Source organism: Phocoena sinus, chromosome 10 (assembly GCF_008692025.1).
Source record: "Phocoena sinus isolate mPhoSin1 chromosome 10, mPhoSin1.pri, whole genome shotgun sequence".
Taxonomy (NCBI): domain Eukaryota; kingdom Metazoa; phylum Chordata; class Mammalia; order Artiodactyla; family Phocoenidae; genus Phocoena; species Phocoena sinus.
Window position 1 is genome coordinate 91,482,426 of NC_045772.1, and position 24,086 is coordinate 91,506,511.

At 40.3% G+C, this 24,086-nt stretch overlaps 1 protein-coding gene across 3 annotated transcripts; it reads left to right on the top strand.

Annotated features, from left to right (window-relative positions):
• The first annotated feature begins 110 nt into the window (after positions 1–110).
• Positions 111–21,827, top strand: ERP27 (endoplasmic reticulum protein 27). 3 transcript variants are annotated; one of them, XM_032645240.1, is made up of 7 exons: positions 111–1,080; positions 1,450–1,547; positions 3,257–3,394; positions 14,843–14,959; positions 18,543–18,668; positions 20,038–20,235; positions 21,034–21,827. In XM_032645240.1, exons 1-7 carry the CDS (start codon positions 987–989, stop codon positions 21,079–21,081), a joined length of 819 nt encoding a protein of 272 aa, XP_032501131.1. In that variant the 5' UTR covers positions 111–986; the 3' UTR covers positions 21,082–21,827. The 3 variants fall into 3 exon arrangements, with proteins under 3 accessions (XP_032501131.1, XP_032501130.1, XP_032501132.1); XM_032645239.1 differs by lacking the exon at positions 21,034–21,827 and having other exon boundaries at positions 111–619; positions 850–1,080; positions 20,038–21,008; XM_032645241.1 differs by lacking the exon at positions 21,034–21,827 and having other exon boundaries at positions 1,450–1,523; positions 20,038–21,008.
• Positions 21,828–24,086: the final 2,259 nt, after the last annotated feature.

The window sequence follows — 24,086 nt, forward strand, 5'->3', positions numbered from 1 at the left end:
TATGGTAACCGGATGGTTCCCATTCATGAGTTTCCTCAGAGGAACTGGGGCAGAGCACGGTACACGTGGTGTCACATCATTGGGAACAGTCTCGTTCCCCCGTTCCAGTGCGATGGGCAATGAGCTTTCAGGATAGGAATGGTAGGAAATCTCAATTTATTTTATTTTATAGTATTATCATATAGAAGTTTCTACTAAGCTGGAGACTTATATATCCCTCTTCCTGTGAGAATCTCTCGAATTTCCACAGGCACCTGGGCCACATCAGGCACTGTTTCTCTCCTGCTTAAGATCTTTCAGTGGCTTCCCATCACCTATGAAATAAGACAAGCTCCTACACTTAGAATGTAAAGCCCCCTGCGATCTGGTCCCAGCGTGCCTTTCTGCCTGGATTTTTCATTCCCTTTTCTGGTAATACTAAATTACTAATAATTCTCTCTCACACCACGTTCACATCTCTGTGCTTTGGCTCTTTACATGAAACTCCCTTTCCACCTTCGTTGCTTCGTAAAATTTTATTTACCCAGGACTCTGCTTAGGCATCCCCAGCAGGAAGAAAGCCTTCACTGGACCCCACCAGTGTTTAAAATGTCTTTAGTTCATCCTCTCCTAGCACCCTGTGAGTTTCCCAATTTTATCATCATTTTCCATTTTGTATTTAAACGATCTGTTCATTTGCCCACTTTTCACATAAACAATCTAGGCTGGGAGAGGTGATCAGTTCACAGTTATCATTGGTGCATAGGTCAATACCCGGTATCGAATATTTTATTTAAATGAACTGACCTGACTTTCTTCTAGCCGGTTTTGTCCTGAGGCCCTGTCACTGAACTCCATCTCTTATCTCAGAAGTTGAAGGTCCCCCATCCCAGAGCCAGCTGCTAAGTTCCCAGAGCTTGAATAACCCCACAGTCAGCTGAAGAGTGGGTTGTCCTGGATCAGCAGTCGTAGACACCACGGCCGGGGCTTGGAGAAGCAGCAGGAAAATGGGGGCCATGCCGTTCAGACACCTGTATCTGTTATGTCTCTTCACGTGCAAACTATCCCCGGAAGTTGCTGCAGAAGTTCAGGAATCCTCAGGTAAAAGAAAAGAACACCATGGGGTGAAAGTGTTGTTGGAAGAAGGGAAGGGAACATAATAGGGCTCTGGGTATATGTCCTCCAAACCTAGGAAACTTCCCAGGAGATGCTAGACAAGGATCTGCCTCCCCTAGTCTGGCATTCTCCTTCAGAAATAGGCTATCTTGTGTGGACCCCCCTCCCCATGTTAGTAAAAAATAAATAAATAAAGCCTTGGAATGATAACTGCACTCCTAAATCTCATTGGCCTTAGTATGAAGAGAAAAAGTAGAGATGCCCTTATGATTTAGAGCTGCTTCTTCTCTACTCAGTACGCCCAAACCTTCTGTCTCTCTCTCACTCTCCCCCCACCCTCCTGTCTCCGCCTAGATGGTCCCAGTGCCCGGGAACCTGTCTGGCTCACAGATGTCCAGGCTGCCATGGAATTCGTCGCTGCTGCCGAGGTGACTGTCATAGGCTTCTTCCAGGTTCGTCCAGATACCCCCCCGCTGTCGTTCCTCCAAAAAACCAGAAATATTCTACCTCAAGGAAGCCACGTTAGTCACCTGCTGGCCAGATGACATTGCCTTAGCAGCCTAAGGGTACAGAGTCTGCTTTTAGCTTGTCCATCAAGATCTCTCGATTTCTAGCCATTCCCAGTCTCTGAATTATGAATTCCTCACACTTGCTTCAAGAGTTCTGAGACTGCCGACTGGGTCTCCCCATCTGTGGATGCTTTGAAGCTTCGGACAGTATCTGAATTTCTGAGGCAGGGCCAACTTCTATCATCCAGGCAACGCATTTGTCAATAGTTGCCTCCAGTGTAGAGCCTCTTACCAAATAAGTAGTCCCCTATGCGTCTTTCTTTTTTTTTGCTCTGAAATGTTGAATAAGGATGGCATTTTGTATATGGAAGGTGTTAGCCTCCATCTTCCAGATTGGCTTCCTGGCTAAGAAAAGCAGCCATAAAGGAGAAGGCATCATTCCAGCCTTTTTCTATTTGTCTGGAGGTAACATCTGGAGATTCTCACAGCTGATCAAGCCCCTGCTCTCTCCTGGCAGACCTTCTTGTCTTGCTTCCATTCATTAATTCCAACTCATCATCACCCTGTCTATTCTGTGTACACAGCTGGAAATAGCCTTGATGAGATGTAAGTCGGGTAGGAAGATCGGGGAGCAAATTTTTCAGTGATGAGAGATCTGAACTGTAGACAAAAACAGCCACCCTCAGACAGGAAGGAGTGCCAAGGAAGCGGAGTTGGGTGCAATAACTTAAATGACCACCGGGTGTCGTTGTTTGATTCACGAGCAATTCCATTCTAAGGAGCAGAATAAAAAAAGAGGAAGCCTTGATGAACAATTGTTCATAACCTCGAATGAACTCCACACACCTTTTTGGATGAGCAAGGTGCCAACTCCCTCTGCTTGACCCCAGATGCAAGGCTAACCATGATCTTTTCTCTTAGCACATCTCCTTCTCTAGCTAGAAAGGTGTCAGGGACAAATACGGTCACTCTAGTGTATTGCCTGGAGCTGCTGAGGACAAAGGTCCCATGACAGCAGGGAAATAATGCCAGCTTGCTATAGAAGGACTGGAATCATCACTCAGAATAGGCTTCCCTGCTCTGTCTTGCAGGCCTGGGTTCTAGAATTGGACCAACCCATGAACAGTATCTTGATGGCTTACACACAGTGGAAAGAGGACTGTTCCTCTACATCCTACACAAGCCTTTGTTAATAAACCTTCTAAGCTTCCACTCTAATTTCTCTTATTTTTATTATTTTCTTTTTTGACCCTTTTGACAACACTTATTTCTGATTTTTGCATTTCTTTTTTCTTCCACAAATTATTCCCCAAACATTTGCCCCCTCTGGTATATCAATGACAGAGCAGCCCGACTCTGCAGGTCTCTATGATTTTGAGACCCCCCCTCAGCTACTAGTAAACTGCAAGTTCTATGGTAAAGCCAGACAGGAGTCCCAGGCTTAGCCACAATGTTATAGTTACCTATTAACCCACCCAGCCTGGAAAATTCAACAATGTCACTGCAAATCCAGCCTGCATTTTTAGAGGTCAATGTTGTCTCACTGGACACTATGATTTCTGAGATGAATGAACACATTCCTACTCCCTAGTCTGTTTCTCTGTCTCTCTCCTCCAAAAACAACCTGTGGGGTTATTTCTTCTCGTTTCTAGGATTTAGAAGTACCAGCAGTGTCCCTATTCCACAGTGTGGTGAAAAATTTCCAAGATGTGTCATTTGGAATCAGCACTGCCTCCGAGGTTCTGGCCCACTACAGTGTTACTGGGAACACCATTTCCCTCTTTCGTCTGGTAAGTCAGGTGGGCAGCTCCAGCCTTCTCCCAGTTTTTCCTTGGGTTGTGGACGTACAGACTTCTGAGACCAGAAAAGAGTCTAGGTCTTGAACACTAATGGTGCTGCCTGAGTCAGGGACCATGATGACAAGGACGATGGCTCAACTCAAGCTTCCTAAACAGATGCTGTCATGAAATGGGAAGAAGCCTGGACTGAGGGTCAGGACATAAGATTTGGAGCACTGCTTTGTCACCAACCAGCCATGTGACTTGGGCAGGTCACTGAACATTTTTTGGCTTCAGTTCTTTCATCTATAAAATAAAAGGGTTTGACTATATCATCAGTAAGGTCATTGTGAGCTCTAAAATTTTATATTTTCATACCTTTGAGAGTTCACTTACATTCATCAAACATGTGGTAACAACTACTCTCTGCGCTATGCAAGATAATGATAATAAAAACACATTGAGTATATTCTCCCCGCTCACAGACCTTACAAATATAGTAGAGATTGTAAACATAATATGCACGTATCCATAATACAAAGAGCATCACCATGGATAAAATATTACAAGGGTTCAAATGATAAAGGCAGGGTAGGAATTCTGACCAAAATAAATTATGAAGGAGACAACTGAACTGGGGTTAAAGAACAGATAAAATTTGGACAAAATAGAGGAGAATTTGTGGCCAACGTGGGGGAAAAAAAATAAACTTGGGAAACAGTGATCAGGCCAACTTGACTGGATCTCAGGGAACATGTTTTGGGCAAATGAATAAAAGACAGAGAAGCTTGATTGGAACCATATTGTGAGGAAATTTGAATACCAGCTTAATGGGTTTGCACTTAAGTTGCTTGGCACTAGGCAGCCCCTCAAGCCTTTAGATCAGGGGAATAATATGAACAGAAATGTGTTCGCAAAATTATTTTGGCAGCAATGAGTCAGACGGACTGTTAGGCAAAGAGACAAGAGTAGAGAGAACTTTTATTAGGCTGACAAAATAGATCATGTACTAAGGATCTGTAGCAAAGAGGTAACAGTAGAAAGTGAAGAAAAGGCAGGTCCTGCAAAGATAAGGTACCAAAATTATGGAAAGGAGGCAAGGTTGAAAGCCAGGGTACCTAAGAATAGTGAGGGCATAACAGAAATAGGGATTTCTGATGTTTTATTTTGTTGTTGAGTTTACATTGTTGGTGGAATACCAAGGTGAAAATGACCAGAGTCCACTGGAAATGAGAAACTGAGCAAAAGTTAAAGTTTCAAGATTTCTGGACTGAAGGTCCTTCCTGCTCTCACTTCCATCCTATCTATCTCATATTCCTCATCCAACTGTCTTTTAAATGTATTTTCTACTCAGTGTCTCCAATTTTCTTTAAGCCCTTAAACTACCTAGTTTATGTACCACTCCATTAAAACTGTTTTCATCCATTCCAGGGTGGCTTCCATATTTCCAAATCCAATGAATACTGCTTAAGTCTTATTTTACTGAACATTTTTGCCATATTTGACATTGTTGGTCTCTCTTTTCTCTTTAATATTCTCTCTTTCCTTGACCTAGGAGCCTCCTTCTCCTGGTCCACTTCTTCTTTTCGTCTCCCTGGGATATTCTCTTCCTCCACCCATACTACTGCCTGACTCAATGCTCTTCCCCATGTAGGTTACATAATCCATGCTCCATGGGGCCAAAGACTGTCTTGTTCATTACTTCAACCACCGAGCATTTAAAAGTGCCTGTCATGTAGCAGGTACTCATAAATGTTTGGTGAATAGATGAATATGTGAATAAATTTTTTTTTTTTTTTACTTTTTGAAAAAATATTTACTTGGAGCAGTTTTAAGTTCAGAGCAAAATTAAGAGAAAGATATAGAGATTCTTCTTATCTTACCTCATACATACATGATCTCCCCCATTATCAACATCCCCCTCCAGAGTGGTACATTTGTCACAATTGATGAAACTACACTGAAACATCATAATCACCCAAACTCCATAGTTTACTTCACGGTTCACTCTTGGTGTCCTATGGTCTATGGTTTTGGACAAATATATAATGACATGAATCTATCATTGCTGTATCCCAGTATTTTCACTGCCTTAAATTCCTCTGTACTATGCCTGTGAAGGACTCAATTACTGAATGAATGTGTAATCCTTCAGCGATATAATTCTTTCTCATGTCTGACGATCGTATGTTTGCTGAGGATTTGGAATGTTTTACCTCTAGCCTGGACCTCTCCTGTGATTCAGAATCTTGCTGGACATAACTGTTTGAATACCCTCGTAAGCACTGCAGTCTTAACTTTGTCAAAACTGAATTTGTCATTTGCACCTGCTGAATCATGTTCTTTCCTCTAAACACCGTCTTACTGAATTGCTGTGTTCATTCAGTATTTAATCTTGGCCAATCATACCTCCTACCCTACTGAGCCTATGCTCTCCTCCACTCTTTCTATTTCACTCCTTGCTTAGATTCTTAGCATCTTTGGCATAAACATTTTCAATATCTTCTTAATACATCTCCCTTTACTACTTCTTATAGTTTCTAGGTTGGTATCACAATGATGGATATAAAATGGAAATTTGACCATGACACGTCTTTCCTAAAAACTCTTCAATATTCCCCATGTCTTAAGAGAGCAAAATCAAGATATTTAAACATGTAGTTGTTTTTTTTTTTTTTTTGTGGTACGCGGGCCTCTCACTGTTGTGGCCTCTCCCTTTGTGGAGCTCCGGACGCGCAGGCTCAGCGGCCATGGCTCACGGGCCCAGCCGCTCCGCGACATGTGGAATCTTCCCGGACCGGGGCACGAACCCACGTCCCCCGCATCGGCAGGTAGACTCTCAACCACTGCGCCACCAGGGAAGCCCCTCTTTTTCTATTTCTTAAGAGTATTTTTATTATCTGATTTAGTTTTTGGTTAACATATAATGTTTTAGAGGAAACATGAGTATTTCAACGTTCTAATCCCTGGAACCTGTGAATATGTTACTTTATGTGGCAAAAGGGACTTTGCAGATGTGATTAAGAATCCTGAGATGAGGAGATTATCCTGGATTATCTGGGTGGGCCCAATGTAATCTCAACAATGCTTATGAGGGGGATACAGGAGGTCCAAGAGGAGAGAAGATGCTATCTATGGTGCTGGCTCTGAAGATGGATGAAGGGGCCAAGGAATGGCTAAGGTCTCTAGAAGCTGGAAAAGGCAAGAAAATGTCTTTCTTCACTAGAGCTTCTGGGAGGTCTACCAACAACTTGATTTTAGTTCAGCGAAACTCATATTGGATTTCTGACCTCCAAAACCAAAGATAATAAAAGTGTATTGTTGTTTTTATTAAGATAGGTTAGCTATTATTTTTATTCTTCCAATCCAAATCCTCTCCCAGCAACTAGCCATCTTTTTTTTTTTTAACGTCTTTATTGGAGTATAATTGCTTTACAATGGCATGTTAGTTTCTGCTTTATAACAAAGTGAATCAGTTATACATATACATATGTTCCCATATCTCTTCCCTCTTGCATCTCCCTCCCTCCCACCCTCGCTATCCCACCCCTCTAGGTGGTCACAAACCACCTAGCTGATCTCCCTGTGCTATGCGGCTGTTTCCCACTAGCTATCTATTTTATGTTTGATAGTGTATATATGTCCATGCCACTCTCTCACTTTGTCACAGCTTACCCTTCCCCCTCCCCATATCCTCAAGCCCATGCTCTAGTAGGTCTGTGTCTTTATTCCCACCTTGCCCCTAGGTTCTTCATGACCTTTTCTTTTCTTTTTTTTTCTTAGGTTCCATATATATGTGTTAGCATACGGTATTTGTTTTTCTCTTTCTGACTTACTTCACTCTGTATGACAGACTCTAGGTCCATCCACCTCACTACAAATAACTCAATTTCATTTCTTTTTATGGCTGAGTAATATTCCACTGTATATATGTGCCACAGCAAAGGAAACCATAAACAAGACTAAAAGACAGCCCTCAGAATGGGAGAAAATATTTGCAAATGAAGCAACTGACAAAGGATTAATCTCCAAAATTTATAAGCAGCTCATGCAGCTCAATAACAAAAAAACAAACAACCCAATCCAAAAATGGGCAGAAGACCTAAACAGACATTTCTCCAAAGAAGATATACAGATTGCCAACAAACACATGAAAGAATGCTCAACATCATTAATCATTAGAGAAATGAAAATCAAAACTACAATGAGATATCATCTCACACCAGTCAGAATGGCCATCATTAAAAAAACCTATAAACAATAAATGCTGGAGAGGGTGTGGAGAAAAGGTAACACTCTTGCACTGCTGGTGGGAATGTAAATTGATACAGCCACTATGGAGAACAGTATGGAGGTTCCTTAAAAAACTAAAAATAGAACTACCATCTGACCCAGCAATCCCACTACTGGGCATATACCCTGAGAAAACCGTAGTTCAAAAAGAGTCATGTACCACAATGTTCATTGCAGCTCTATTTACAATAGCCAGGAGATGGAAGCAACCTAAGTGTCCATCAACAGATGAATGGAGAAAGAAAACCGATGTTTTTACTCCTAGATTCTATTTACTCTAATGTTCCTCATTCTAAAGACTTAAAAAAAAAAGAAGAAAAGAAACACACTTTCTCCTAAACCATTTCTCTATCTCCCTGGCACTATTTAATCAAACCCCAGGATTATTTCTCAAGAGCTAATCTAGGCATGGCATATTTTGGCAAAGAAATTTCAGAATTTGTCCCTACAGTAAATTTCCATTGTAGGAACATGTTTAGAAATAAGCTGAAATAATAAGTGGGAATATGAATTGACAGCTATGTTGGAGAGATGAGAGACTGGCAAATGCTATATTTATGGAACGCATCACCTGCAAAAACAGTGCAGGCCAACTATATACATGCGATTGGCAAAAATGTAAAATGGAGCAATAGTAAGTTGTGTATGACAACCTGTCTGTGTGAGGACAGAGCTTGTCTTTTGTGAGAGTGATAGCAACTCTCACCATTCCCAACAGGACTCTTAATGTTGCCCCAACAGAGATGTAATCCCATGTTGAATAAACCATGAGCCTGTCCTAAACTGGAATTTCAGATATTATTTGAATGTTTACCTCATTTTGAGTATTCTCAATCACTTCTATTTTAAGAAATATAGGGACTTTCCTGGTGGTCCAGTGGTTAAGACTCTGTGCTTCCAGTGCAGGGGGTGTACGTTCGATCCCTGGTTGGGGAACTAAGATCCCACATGCCAAAAAAGAGATATAATTAGCCTAACTTTGACCCAATGGGATAGTGATGGAAACACAGTAGAGGCATCCTTTCACGCCTTTCACAATTATTCCTTGGAAACCTATTATAAGAAATGCACCTTTCCAAGCAGAGAATCAGAAGAAACCATTGCATAAAAATAAACTGATAAGAAAGGCAAGAAGTAAGATACATCAAATTTTTAAATATTTTTTCTAAAGTATATATTTACCAAGTATATGGTAAGCTAAGCAACTTATAAAAACAACCCAGAGAAGCAGCTGCATAGCACAGGGAGATCAGCTCGGTGCTTTGTGACCACCTAGAAGGGTGGGATAGGGAGGGTGGGAGGGAGGGAGACGCAAGAGGGAGGAGGTATGGGGATATATGTATATGTATAACTGATTCATTTTGTTGTAGAGCAGAAACTAACACACCATTGTAAAGCAATTATACTACAATAAAGATGTTAAAAAAAAACAAACAAACCCAGAGACATGAGGGCATTTGTTAAACAAATGATTTCTCCGTGATAGCCCAGATATTTAATATTGTAACTGGTGTAAACTAAGACAACTTTAATATGTTTTATGAACTGTTGGGTTGTTAATTACGGAAATTGAGCAGAATTCAAAGGAATATTGCTGGAATACTAATAAACGGAAAAGGAGTGATGAAATCCATTGGTAGCACACAGTGTCTGAAACATAAAATAATCCACATCTGATTCTCTTGGGGAACCTCAAATTATATTGTAAGGTGACAACCCTTCTGGTTTACTGTTTACTGTTTTTATTCTGGTGCCTCTTTTCTTGGGGAGAAAAATAATATGATTTTTCAAGGAAAATTCTTTCCAAAAACTGGAAAAATATATAAAAATTTTTCTTGGTTCCAGGGTTGGGTTTTTCTTTCCAGGTCATTAGGCAAATAAATTCCCTTTATAGAAGAAAGAATTCCTTTCAAATGTTGTTTCCAGGAACCCTACACATGAATGTTCCAGAGTTTTTTGGTTTAAGAAATAGAGAAATAATCGGGTATGTTTCGTTCAAAGAAGCCCAACCAACTGGAAAGGCTTCAGGAGGGTGGTTTTTATTAAAGCTCTTTGCTTCTTAGAGAATGTTATCACCGCTTAACCACGGTGCTTCCAGTATACAGCATGCCTTAAGTCCAGAAACACCTGGAGGAGCTGGAGTTTCCTGTTGGTCTTGTTCTGGGAAATGTGAGGCCTTGCCTGGAAAAGGGAGCAGAAAGGGAGGAACTCCTGGCTCAGACCACAACTCTGTCCCCTGAGCTTAGACACCAGGCCTGCAAGTTTCCAGAAAAATAATCAAGAACTATTTAAACATATTAAAGATTCAAAGGACACTGGTTGTGATTATAATGATGATTTTGATGGTTGTACAATTAGCAAAGCCTTAGGAAGGAGACATGCCAGGTGGCAAAGCAGGCCTTAAGCAGCTTTTAAGATCCTTTGTGTTCACTTTCTTCTCTATCGACTAGAGGAGAGGGATGGGAGACGGGTGGGCAAGGACTCCACCTAGGAAGACTTTTTTCTCCTGCTTTTATATTTCTGCCCCAAGCTTTCTACTCAAACTGTGTGAATTTTAAAACAATTAAATATGCAAAATAGTCCACCTTTTAAAACATCCTGTGGTTTCGTTGAATTTTTTTCAAAATTCTTTTTTTGAAAGACAAACATTTTCTGTAACAATCATGAAATAAAATGATTAAATTGCCATCTGAGTGAGGTCAGCACTTCTGGGCCTCAGTACCTAATATACAGCAGGCACTCAACAAATAATTGAACACAAACGGATTATAAGAGAAATACCCAGATATGCCTAAATAGACTCAGAATTAATCAAATTAACCATAAAGAGTGCATTGGGTTTCTTGGAGGTTCATATTGCTTTTAACTAACCCAGTGAGAGACCACCTTGAAGAAAAGAAGAGAAAAATAGAAGATGGTTCTGATCCAGGGCAAGATCTGGTGGGGTAGGACCGATATAAGATAGCAGATAAAGGGAAAGAGTTAAGGAGTGTTCAAGTGTTGGTGGCCCAAAGATCTCAAAAGTGACCCAAACTATTTCAGGAAGCAGACAGTTCAGGATCTGGCCCTGACAGTTTTATCTGTAGGCATAGTTGCTATGGGTGATGGAAGCTTTATCTTCTGTCTCTATGGGCATGAGGAGATGGGAGAGGGGAATGGGAAACTTCTGAGAACAATGTTTGGCAATATGACATCCTATCTTTCAACATACCTGAGTATCATGGAAAGGCAGCTCTAAAATGCAAATCTGGGACAGCAGACCAGGTAACTAGACAATCCCTTCCACTAAGGATAATTTTTTTGAAAAAGCTGAGCAAAAATAAAATATTTTAAAGAAAGACCTTGGAGAACCAGCAAGAGAAGGGGGAATGTCTAGGCTAAGATCTAAAATAAAATGGAAACCCAGAAAGATGAACCCTATATTTGGACTGCTTTTCATCTGGGGGACATAGCCAGTTCTAGCTGGAGCAGCAGAGAGGCTGAGAGGTTTATTAGCATTTTTGCAATATTCAAGGAGCCAGAAAATTAAATGTTGGAGTTCAGGGATCCCAAGGGGAAGTAGGAGGTAAAACTAGTAAGACATCCTTTGCTCTACTTTGGACCCTAAAGAGAAATACCCTAAAATCAAACATGAACAATAAGTAGATCAGCCCTCCCAAGAGCTGCAGCACAGATTCGAGTCACCTCAGCCCCTGATCATATATGAATATATAAATTCACACACACACATACACATATATACACACACACACTACATACACCTGCACACATATATAATTATATATATGTATCATCTATATAATTTACCCGTAGCCATGCCATAGTATAATAACAGAAAGTCAAAGAAAAAGAGAAAAATCTTAAATCAGACAAAAAAAGATTACCTTCAAAGTAAGCTCAAAGGGTAATACTAAGATTCTCAGATGACTTCTCAATAGAAAGAATGGAATGCAGAATACAAATAATTATATCTTTCAAAAACTGAAAGAAAATAACTCTCAACAAAGAATGCTATCTCCAGCAAAAATAACCTTCAAAAATAAAGGTGAAATAAGCATATTTTAAACAATCAAACTGAAAGAATATTTCACCCAACAGATCGAACTCATTCTAAAGGGAATACTAAATGTGTTCTCTGGGCAGAGGGAAAAAATTCCCAGATAGAAGCTCAAAAATGCAGAAAGAAATGAAGAGAAACTAAAATGTAAATATGTGCATAAATGTAAATGTATATTGATTATATAACAATAATAATAATGTCTTGTGAGATTTAGAATTAACACACAGAACAATAATCGCCTGTAGGTCTTGAGTGTGGGCCATGAACTGATTTGGAAGGAAGTAAAGTGTATTAGAATGTTCTAATGTCTGCATTATCCAAGAAGAAGGTAGAATTGCCAGCTAATATTAGATTCTGATAAGTAAAGTATGCATGTTGTAACACATGCTGGTGATCCTTAGGAGAATAATTATAGCGTGTGTAACTTCTGAGTCAAAAAAGAGAAAGAAGGCATAATAAAAGGTGCTCAATGGATTCAAAGTAGGCCAAAAATGAAGGAAAATGAGATTTGGAACAGGCAGAACCAATGGAAAAAATGCATATTTAATTAAATATATTAGTAATTACATTATATAAAAATAATCCAATTAAAAGGCAAAGATTATCAGACTGGATTTAAAAATAAAACTATGTGCTTTCTACAAGAGATACAATGTTTTAAAAAATAGGGACATATGTAAAGTATAAAGATAGGTTGAAAGTAAAAGGATGGAGATATGCCATGTAAACACTTCTAAAAGAATGCTGGTATAAGTATATTAGTATGAACAAAGTAGTCTTTTATGCAATGAGCATCCATAGGGATAAAGAAGGACACTTCATAAAGGCAGCAATTTTAATTTGCCCAGAAGATTTACCAATTCTAAATCTGCATACATGACTTGAGAATATGTAAGAAGAAACTGACAGAATTGTAAGAAAAAATGGTTAAATCCACAATCATACTGGGAGATTTTGACACTCCTCTACTGAGAGAATAAGCTAGTCAAAAAATAAATAAATATATATATATAACTTGAATTATAAATTAACTAAGTGTCCTGATGAGCATATGCAGAATACTGTATTCAATTAACATGTATTTTGGAGAACAGTAATGCTAAAAATCAGAATCTAAGCATCATTTTAAGAAGGAAGGAAAAATGAGTCCCAGGTAGATTTTAGATCCATTGTGAATGACAAAATAATAACCTTTCTAGGAGATAAAATAAGAGAATATATTCAAAACTTTGGTGTAGTCAAAGCACTTTAAACAAAACAAAACAAAAACACACACGAGTTATAGGAAAAGGTTGATAACTTGACTACATTGAAATTACCTTCTGTTCATATGCAGTCACCATTAAAAGGGAAGTCCCCAGTGAGAAAAGATGTATAGCATAAAACCACAAAGCGTTCATATCCAGAATATATAAAACATCTTCAAATCAGCAAAGAAAAGATCAACTCAATAGAAAAATAGGCAAGTGACTTGAACACAGACTTCAAAGAAATGGATATACAACTGGTTAATCAGAGAAATACAAGTGAAACCACAGTGAGATACTACCAGATATTCACCAAACTGAATAAAATTAGAAAGGTGGATAATGCCAAGTGTTAGCAAGGATGTGGAACAATGGGACATTTCCAACAGTACAAATGCAAATGTACATTATTGTCCATTTTAGAAAACAGCTTTGGCATTGTCTCCCAAACACACATCAAAATACATGTCAAAAATACACATATCCGGGCGTCTCTGGTGGCGCGGTGGTTGGAAGTCTGCCTGCTGATGTAGGGGACACGGGTTCGTGCCCTGATCCGGGGGGATCCCGCATGCCGCGGAGTGGCTGGGCCCGTGGGCCATAGCCGCTGGGCCTGCGCGTCCGGAGCCTGTGCTCCTCAACAGGAGAGGCCACGGTGGTGAGAGGCCCGCGTGCCGCAAAACAAAAAACAAAAACAAAATGCACATATCCTACAATCAAATCCTAATCCTAGATACATGCCCAACAGATATAGAGACATGAGTACCAAGAGAAATGAACAAGAGTGTTCATTGCAGCCTTATTTTAATAACCAGAAGCTGAAAACAGTCTAAATTTTCATCAGTAGTAAAATGAATAAATGCTTTGCATATTTATACAATCAGATATTATAGAGCAAGGAAAATGAACAAACTATAGCTAAATGCAATAACATGGATCGCTCTTATAAACAAAATTTTAAGCAAAAGAATTGAGATACACATACAAAAAATAGTTTGTTTCCACTTACATAATGTTTTTAAAAAGATGAAACTAAACTATAACATTAAGAGATGCATTTTTAAGCAGTAAAGCTATAAAGGAAAGGATGAAGAAGGTCATCATAAGTCAGGAGAATGGTCCCTTTGGCAGAAAACTAATGGATTATTCATTAGAAGGGATCACAGAGGGCTTCAGGCATTCTGGCAATGTTCTATTTCTTTCCCTGAGTGGTGGTTCCACAGTTGTTTACTCTGTGATCATTTACTGAGGTTTATATTTTCTGTTTTGTGGTTTTCTCTATATGTGTGTTTTATTTCACATTCGAAGGGTACATAAATAAAACATAAATCTGATCCTGTAAGTGTATCCCCTTGCCCTCAGGTTAGAGTTTAATCTACTTACCTTGACTTCAAGGCTCTTTGGGAATTTCCCCTGCCTACCCCACTGTCTATGTCTCTCTTCTACCCGCACTTAACATCTACTGCTAGAGTCAAGCTAAACGAACTGCAGCTTCTAGAATGGGCATCTCGCATCATTTTGCCTTTGGCAAATGCTGTACTTTATTTAAAATCCCACCCCCATCCTCATTCATCTGAACAAGTCTTAGCCATTCTTCAGGAGCTGCCTCTTCCTGGGAGTTTTTCTGCTCTTCCTTAGGTGACAAATGGGTCTGTGATGACACTAGCCGCATTCTGTGTGATGTTTCTGTTTACTTCTCTGTGTCCCACAGGACAGTGTGTTCCTAGAGGGCAGGGAACATTTCCTATTTACCTTTCTGTCTTTAGAGCTTTAGTTAGTGCCTGATATGTGGTAAATAGTCTAGAAACATTTATTGATGAATGAAGACAGTGACAATTTTATCCTTTTTGTGTGACCCAGGTGGATAACAAACAGCTGGATTTAAAGAGTGAAGACATTGAAAGCATGGATGCTACCAAGTTAAGCCATTTCATTCAGAGGAACAACCTCCACTTGGTGACAGAGTATAACCCTATGGTAAATAGCCCCTGTCCGCAGACCCTTAAGTCCCTATGTCAGGGAGGGTACTTGCCTTCATAGCAGAAATCCTTTCCTCCAGGAGTTCTGATCTTTTGACCAATAATAATATTAACCACCAAAAAAAAAAAATATATATATATATATATATTAACCACCATTAATTGAACACCTAGTCGTTTATGTTGCCATCCCTCTACAACCCTTAAGATTGATAGACTTGTCCCTATCCAACAAAGAAAGAAACAGAAAAGTTAAATGACGTCACATGACTAGTAAGAAAGAGAGAGTGCAGTGCTGAGGTGACTACTTCAAAACTTCTGAGTTTGGTTGCCTGAGAGAGTTCAGTGAAGGCAACAAGATTGTGAGCTCGCCACAGCTGCAAAAACGCTGAAGGCCCATTTTGTTTCCCTAAAGCATTGGTGACCAATACTTTTGTAAATTACAACAAAAGTAAATTAATAGACCAATCAAATGTTGAAAAACAAAAAAGTAAAATTTAAAAAAAATTTTTATACACCTATTCCCATTTTCTGTGCCTATCTCCTTGTGGACTAGTAACTAACATTTCCTGGTGTGGCCTAGACCCTCAAGGGGACTCAGGTTTCTTTCTGGGTTTGTCTTCCTTGGGTGTTGCATGCTGCCTGAAACCTGGGTGAGGCTGCTGGTCCACCTGTCCTGCTGGCCTTCTAACACTCTACAGCTTATAGAATTACCTTGCATGTCCTGCTTTTGCCTTCCTGAACGTAAATCGTAGACTGATGGAGTGTTGACTTCCAGTGATCCACATCAGCTCAGAAATGCTATGCGTTCTCTAGTAATAGTACGTTATACGCATGTCATGCTTTTTAGAACTTACAAAGCCCTTTCACACCATTTTCTCATTTAATACTCACAGAGATTCTTTGAGGTAGAAGAGAGGAAATTATTATGTCCATTTTACAGAGAACTCTCAAGTTCCAAACAACATTCAAGTTTACACAGTACGTGGAAAAGGCATCTTTTAAGTCAGAAAATTTAACTGGTGATGCATTAGCTCATATCGTCTACTTCTATTCTACTGGAGAGGAAATGGGAGTTCAGAAAAGTGAAGTAACTTCCTCAAGGCCATATGACTAGGAATTTGAGCTTCAGTGACAGCCCTATCTACTCGTCCCTGATTTTTTTATGACTGGTCTGTCTGACTGAGTCCTGTGGTTTTTCCATTGCCCCACGCAGCCTTCTACAGGAAACACCCCTTTTCCTGTTGACTAAATTCCTGTCCACCTCTCACACCATGTTTTTCTCCGTGGAATGGTGACTCCATTTCCACTTCTGCTAAGATTCCAAACACACGCACCACAGGGGTGTTGGCAGCAATTATTGAAAAGGCATTTTTCTCCCAGACCATCATCATTCTGGTCATTGTGTCTATAAAGCTGCCAGGAGTGCATGTGGGACCAGGAAAGATGATCTTCCGGTCCCTGAGCTTATGGTCCAGTGTCCTGGAGTTCTGCAGGCGAACGAGGGCGGACGCAAGGACTAGCCTTCCTGAGCTCTGATGCCTGGTCCATCTCTCATCTTATAGAACAATGACATTTGTTAAGTTCCATATTAGTAGTGACAGCAAATCACATCAAGAAGAAATTAGGAAAGAATTTCTTTAGAGAAGCAAGTTCAACTTTTATTGTGACTTTTACATTTCCGAAAAGTAGTTTTTGTCAACTGGTGACCTGCCCACACTACTATAGCTGTTTCTCATCTGTTGCTGGTACAGAGGTTTGTATCAGTAGCAACTGGGCAGAAATTCATAGCCATGTAGTTGGCCTCCTGTGCATTTTTAAGGCACACACTCAATACTTGGCTTCAAGGGGAAAATCCAGCTGTTTAATCTATTAGAATTAAACTAATCACTTCTGCTGTGTTCAATCCCTTCTGCTAAGACAACTATATCATTTGACTCCTCAGCTTTGATTTTTTGACTCTTCTCAAGCTTTATTCTCCATCACCACTCTAGGAGAGTAGATGCATGCTCTAAATTTAAGTAGCAGGATCTAGTAGAACAAGAGACAATTATTTAGCATCCAATCTCCCAAACTTAAAATGTAAGACCTGGTTTGAAACTCCAGGGGGAAAGTTTTGGGAAAGAACTCACTGGACTCTCCTTACCTACATGTTGGCCAGTAGAGGTGAAAAAAAAATCTCTACAGAGGAGTGTGCAGCTTCTGGAAGGATCCTACCTAGTTGCTCCCCCTCCCACCACCCTGGGACTCTGCCCAAAGATTCCTTAACACACCATACTCTCTCTTCTTGTGTACACGCTAGTTTTACAGCAGTGCTTTCTGTATTTAGAAGGGAGGGATGAAAAGGAATGGGATTTTGTTTAAAATAGCGACAGTTGCAGCACTATTTCGGGAAAGGGAAATGAAGGGAACCCGTGCCAGAGTTTTACACTCTACCTTCTCTCCTCCCTCTGGTTCACAGCTGTCCCCTCCCCTCCATCACCGACAACTTCCCGGGGAATGACCATCTCTAATCAGCAAAAAAGGGCCAATGCTTCTGGTCTCCTGAAGAGCTTACCTTACGGCTGACCTGAGGTGCTCTGATTCAGCCATGCTGAGGGCTGAATTGGTTTTGTTGAGGATTTGCCATCAGCTGTGTATGAGGCAGTACATCCCACTGGTTAAGATCATGGACTCTGGAGCCACACTGCTTGCTGCGAATCGCAGTTCAACACTTTCAGGACTTTAGGAGATCTTGGGCCTCAATTTCTTCTTTTATAAAACTGAGGATTAAATTGAGGATTAAATTAGTTATTACACGCAAAGACCTGAAAACTGTGCCCAGCACATCATAAGCACTCAAAAGTATACACTACCGACACGCAAAGTCCACATTTTAAGAGCATCTGGCTCCTCTCGCAACATGAAAAGGGGTTGAAAAGGTGACTAAAATGTTCCATGGTGTATTTGTTACCTATTGATGTATAACAGCTTACTCCAAAATTTAACAACTTAGAACAGAAAAAAAATGGACTGTCTCGCACAGTTTCTGTGGGTCAACCGTTTGGGAGTGGCTAGGGTTAGGTGCTGCAAATCTGGGGGCTCATGTGAAGTGGCAGCCATTGGTCAGGGAGGCAGTCATGGGAAGGGCTGACTGGGGCTGAAGAGTTTGCTTCCAAGATGGCTCAATCACAGACAAGTCAGTGCTAGCTGTTGGCAGGAGGCCTTAGCTCCTTGCCCTGCGAATCTCTACATAAGACTGCTTGAGTGACCAGTGTAAGAGAGTAAGTGATACGAGCGAGAACAAGGCAGAAGCCACTGTGTCTTCTATGACCTAACCTTGGAGGTCACACTCCAGCATTACTGCAACATCCCTTTGGTTACTCAGCTCAGCCCTATTCAATGTGGGGAGGAGAAAACGACACAGTTGCATGAAAACCAGAGGGTGAGACTGACTCAGCACCACCTTGGAGGAGTTGCCACTGATGTGATGGATGGACAGCTCTCATTTATGTTCTAGTGTACCTATTCACCGGTTGTCACTAATGTTTTTTTCCCTCCTTTTCACTTTCATTCTGCTTCAATACATTTCAATTTCCCAGACTGTAATTGGCCTATTTAATAGTATGACTTCAATTCATCTTCTACTGATGATGAACAAGGCCTCCCCAGAGCATGAAGAAAGCTTGCACAGATACCGGGAAGCAGCTAAGCTCTTCCAGGGGAAGGTAAGTCTGGACTGGGAAATACCTTTTTGAATACTCAGCAGCGAGACACTAGAGAAAGGGAGATGGGACCAGGGAAGTGAGATAAATGAGGAAAAGACATCAGGTTAAGAGATAACAAAGTGAAAACTAGGGCATAATAAATCCCATTACTCTGATTTAAAACTTAAGATGTATTTTATACTCTTAAAGATGTGTTTAATCATATCTTCCATTAGCAGTAAGTCTATTTCTTTTTTTTATGCCTTGATGGGTGCAGAGAAAATAGAGACCCAAAGAAACTGAAAATTAAAATCACCTGTTAGTCACGATTTATTTACCCCTTGCTATAAACTCTGAAGTTTTAGACCTCAGGGCTTATTTCTCATCTAAAACACCTGTCAGGTATCTAGTGCCCACTGGATGTTCAATAAATATTTATTTCTTTCCCTTCCCTACTTCGTGCAGTTCTGCTTATGTTACTGAAATAGTAAAACTTCAACCACTTCAAGGCTACTGCATTGAATTAGAGGCCTCGATGACAAGGGCTGTCTGGTAATAAAACAAGCTGACTTTCTGGTTTTCTGGTTTCCCTAGCACTGGAAGTTTTCAGTGTTACTAAACATAAATAACTCTCTAGACTATTATCAAGAAGATTTCCACTTTGGACAGAAGGTTTGACTTAATAATACAAAATAGCTAACAGTTTTCAAGCACTTACTATACGCTAAAAACTGTACTAGAAATATTAAATCCATTCTCTCATTCAATCTCCTCCAACAAAAGCCCATTTTTCCAATGAGAACACCTAATCTCAGGGAAGCTGAGTAATGTACCCAAAGTCACACAGCTAGAAAGTACTACAGGTAACATTTAAAAAGAATTCTCCACATTTAGCCAATAGGCCATACTTTCTCCCTTAGCTAACCCCTAAAGTCTCTTCCAGTTCTACGGTCTTAAAATTAAATAAACCCGATCAAAGGGATAAAAAACCAAAACAATGCAAAATAAGAAGAAATTCATTTTAACTCAATGAAGATTTAAATTGTGTGGCACAGGGCTTCCTGGTGGCGCAGTGGTTGGGGGTCCACCTGCCGATGCAGGGGACGCGGGTTCGTGCCCCGGTCCGGGAAGATCCCACATGCCGTGGAGTGGCTGGGCCCGTGAACCATGGCCGCTGAGCCTGCGCATCCGGAGCCTGTGCTCCGCGACGGGAGAGGCCACAACAGTGAGAGGCCCGCGTACCGGGGAAATAAATAAATAAATAAATAAATAATAAATTGTGTGGCACAGACCCTAAATCCCATCAGTGTAAACTCCAACAATCACAAGGTGTCTCTTCCTCCCCAGAGCCTCAGAGAGATCTTTCTTTTCCAAACTTCTCCAACTGCAGATTCTTTTTATTCTGGTGGACAGTGGTGTGAAGAAAAATGGGAAGGTGATATCATTTTTCAAACTAAAGAAGCCTCAGCTGCCTGCATTGGCAATTTACCAGACTCTGGACGATGTGTGGGATACACTGCCCATAACGGAAGTCTCAGTAGAGCACGTGCAAAACTTTTGTGATGGATTCCTGAAAGGGAAGAGGTTGGTAAGTGTGAGACTACAGGTAAAGCAAGTTGAGGCTTGTTTCCCCTCTTGGTCCCTTTAATTTCCTGTTGAATAAAAATTCTTTGACCTCCACTGGATTTGATTAAGAGTAAAGGGATAGGAAATGTGCATATAAATACATGCACTCACCCTCTTCTTTCGCATAATTGATAGAGTATTATACACTATTGTATATCATTGTACAGCTTGACTCTTACTTAACGTGAAGTATCATTTCATATGTGACAAGCTTTCTTATAGTTTATTAACCAACTACACAGAATTTTAATGTATTGATGGACCATGATTTATTTAACTATTCTCTTATTGATTAGATTGTTTCCAGTTTTTTTTCCAGCTGTTTCTCATCCCCCAATAATATAAACAAAAGTCTGTTTTACCCAAACTTTGTCCACACAATGTGTTCTCAAGCTTTCTGATCTTTATCAATATTAAAGGCGAAAAAATGGTATCAGTGTAAAAAAAGAAAAGAGTAAAGGGATAGGAGGATATGGTGGTCAGAGTTGGGATGCTTTTTAAGATGTAGTCATGGGAACAGAACTCCAAAAACAGTTCTGGAAAGGTGTTGCATATTCAAAGGAGCTGAATTTTGGATTTTACCATTCTGTGTACAACATCAATGGGAAACAAGTAAATTCCATATGAAGATTCATGAGATAAAAATTGAAGATGGATTTAGGACTTTCAGGAGGAATTAAACAGCTCAATTTGCTAATCTCAGAGTTCAAAAACAAGAGTGGACTCCAAATCTGAATATCAGTCTCATGGTGTTTTTCAGAGAGAAACTCATGAATCAGAAGAAAAGATGTCAAAGATGGAACTCTGATTTCTCCCTGCTTCTTCTGCGTAGGACCAGCTACTTTATACCGAATAAAAAGGGGTAACCCAAACCTCAGAGACAGTAAACAGGGTCACCAGACTTTACACATATACATACATGCACAAACACATACACACACACACACACACACACACACGCACAGCTCCAGTTTGTTCCTTAAAGTCTCATTGACTCTACTTTCCCTTTCTTTTAAATTTTACCCTTCCGATTTTCTCTTCTGCATTCACACTGAGTAGGCCCATGCACTGTCATACATACCACCGGATGGAGGCTGTATGAGAAATACTGCACTACTGCTATGAAGGGGCAACATTCCTAGAGGGAGATTGTTCTGGTGTGTCATTTGATATTGAATTCGTATGCTGCACGCGACTTACACACAACCCCTTGTAGGGTTGCCTAAGGGTTGAAACTCTGCTTTCCTCATAAGCCCATGTCCCTCTCTGGGTCAAGGACAAAAAGATGGTTTTAAATGCCTTTCTGAAATTGCCTTTTTGCCAGAAGTCAAATCATATTTCCAAGTCTCTGAACTCAATAGAAACAGACCATGTAAAAACTCTATTCTTGTTTCAAGTTCCTAACTCCCCATATAAATCAACAGCTGCACGATAAATAAAAGGCCATCATGTTATAGGAAAAGACTGGCATCTCTTTGCGGACCAAATCCCTTATAAATATCCCGCCACCCAACTCAGCAGAATGGACCTCCCCCTTTGGTATCTACTGTTAGAGTCAGGCCATGAGCCACTAATGTGTTATCGTTCACTGTGGGTGGGATGGGAGTTGGTAGAGACCATCTTGCATGAGGAATGATATAAACGTGGCAGAGGAGCTATGGGAATCAAATTAGGTAAAAGGTTGGAGAAGGGGTAGGAGCGGGGAGCTTGGCCCCAGGGGCGAGCTGGGGCTGGCTAAACGTGGATTATTGCAGGTGAAGTGTGCGATCCAGCCCTTGTGGAATAGAGGGAGAGTTTGGCTGAGTGTCTCTGGCCCACAGGCTGTTACTGTGAACACACAGATGAGACATTGTTCCCAGGAGGCCCTTGGCTCCAAAGCAAAGTACCTAAGTGCTGAAGAGCTGAAAAACTACAGTGCATACCTAAGGACTGGTCCAAGTGGGGAACAGAGACTGAAAGCCTTAGTTGTTCCTTCCTAGGGGGAAATCTCCATGGCCACTGAGCTGGGAGTCAGCTGCTGGCATGGACTCTGTGAAAGCAACTGTGTATGGTACACCCCTCGGCAACACGAGGCCAGTAGATTCTGAGAAGCCCATCCCATCCATCCACAGGTCTACTGAAAACCACCCAAACAGTCTCCTGCTTTAAGGCTGAAAAATATTCCTGGGATAGGCACATCCCAGAAGCCTCCCTTTGATACTGCAAACGAGAGCTCTTGACATTTACAGTCAGGAAATTCTTCCTGATATCCAGCTGAGGTCCAGTAGCCGCACAAGCTTGTTTCTTCTTACCTGTACTGAGCGGAAATTCTTAACAGCTGCCAATCACCATCACTAAACGGTACCTTTAACTCCTTGCTGGTTGGTCTTAAGCCCTCTTATCTAATCTTCTTTCCGCCATACTCATAATCCAAACTTTTCACCTTTTTAAAAAATTTCCAAGTCATTTGATTGACTTTATTATTTTCTCTCTTCCCTCTTTTTCAAAGTTCCCTCTTTCTTTGCTTAAAATAATGGGATTCCAGACTATCGTAGGAATTTGGTAAACGCTAAAACATAAATTCCCATGAGCTGTATTTTATTCAATATTGAGTTAATTTTTCAAATATTTTACTTGAAGTCTTCGCCCTAATAACTATGGTCACCACTGACCATAGGTCTTACATTTTTACAGTGTATTTTTCTGCTTGATTACCTTCAAATAGCGATTTTACTATACATAGTACTTTGTATGTGCCTTTTTATCTTTATGGTATTTAATTTAATTATTCCTTCTCAGTTTATGTTTCTCCAGAACTGAAAGTTATTTTTGTCTGTCTTCTTCACAGTCAATCTTGTTCTTTGTACAGGAGTTATGACCAAGAATAGAACTTCTTTCAAAAGAAGAGATTTATAAAATTCTCATTCATTCACTAAAGATCACACTTAGTATTATAAACTGTCATCTCTAGATCTTCTCTGTCTTTGAGTAATATCTTCCTAAGACTCTAGATTCATTTTCCCAAGGCCATATTATTGTTGAAATATCTAGATATATCACAGCTATTTTTCATTGTGGAGTCATTTATTGGTCCTAGCTGGCAAGACTGCCATACTTTTTTCCTTACAGGCTGAAGGAAGTGGTGATGTTATACAATAGAACTTTGTAAAATCTATTAGAAGGTTTGGAAGACTACAACAGAAGGCAGGAGTGGGAGGAGGGCATGAGTCAGAGCAATGCCAGGAAAGTTTGTATTTGAGTCTCACCTCTTCTGTGCCTGTGGCTTTGTGACCATGGAAAAAACACTTTCTATCTTAGAACTTCAGTTCACTGAAGGTAATACAATAATAATTCATAGGAGTTTTTGAGATCCCAGAGTGATAATACATATTAAGTAAGTTTTTCATTACTTTTATTTTTTGGTTTAATGCTACCCTGTCTTCTCTGGGTAATGGTCATTTCTCCAATTGTCAGAACTTATGGCAAAGGAAAGGCTTCCTTCAGGAGAAGTAGTTGAAATAACTTCTAAAGTTTTGTGGTTTTGTTAATCAATCAAACATGGAGGGGCTGGGAGTTGAACCCATGGGCTCATGTATGCTAAGCATGTGCTCTACCACTGAGCTACACTCCCTCCTTCTTTGAAATAATTTTTTTTATGTAGGCTTTATTATTATCCACGTATGGTGAAGCCAACAGATCAGGAGATGATTGCCATTGAAAAGATAGTTTGTTACTCACAGTTCCCAAGAGGAGGGCACATGCCATGTCACAAAGGGCCACATGGGGAAACACCAGCATTGGTCAGGAGACAGAAGAAACAAGGAGGAAATATGG

Excerpts from the sequence above, each read along its gene's own strand:
- ERP27 (XM_032645239.1), top strand. The coding sequence starts at position 987 with ATGGGGGCCATGCCGTTCAGACACCTGTATCTGTTATGTCTCTTCACG. Across the intron at positions 14,960-18,542 it reads TGACAGAGTATAACCCTATG|ACTGTAATTGGCCTATTTAA; the intron begins GTAAATAGCCCC and ends TCAATTTCCCAG. Across the intron at positions 18,669-20,037 it reads CTAAGCTCTTCCAGGGGAAG|ATTCTTTTTATTCTGGTGGA; the intron begins GTAAGTCTGGAC and ends CTCCAACTGCAG.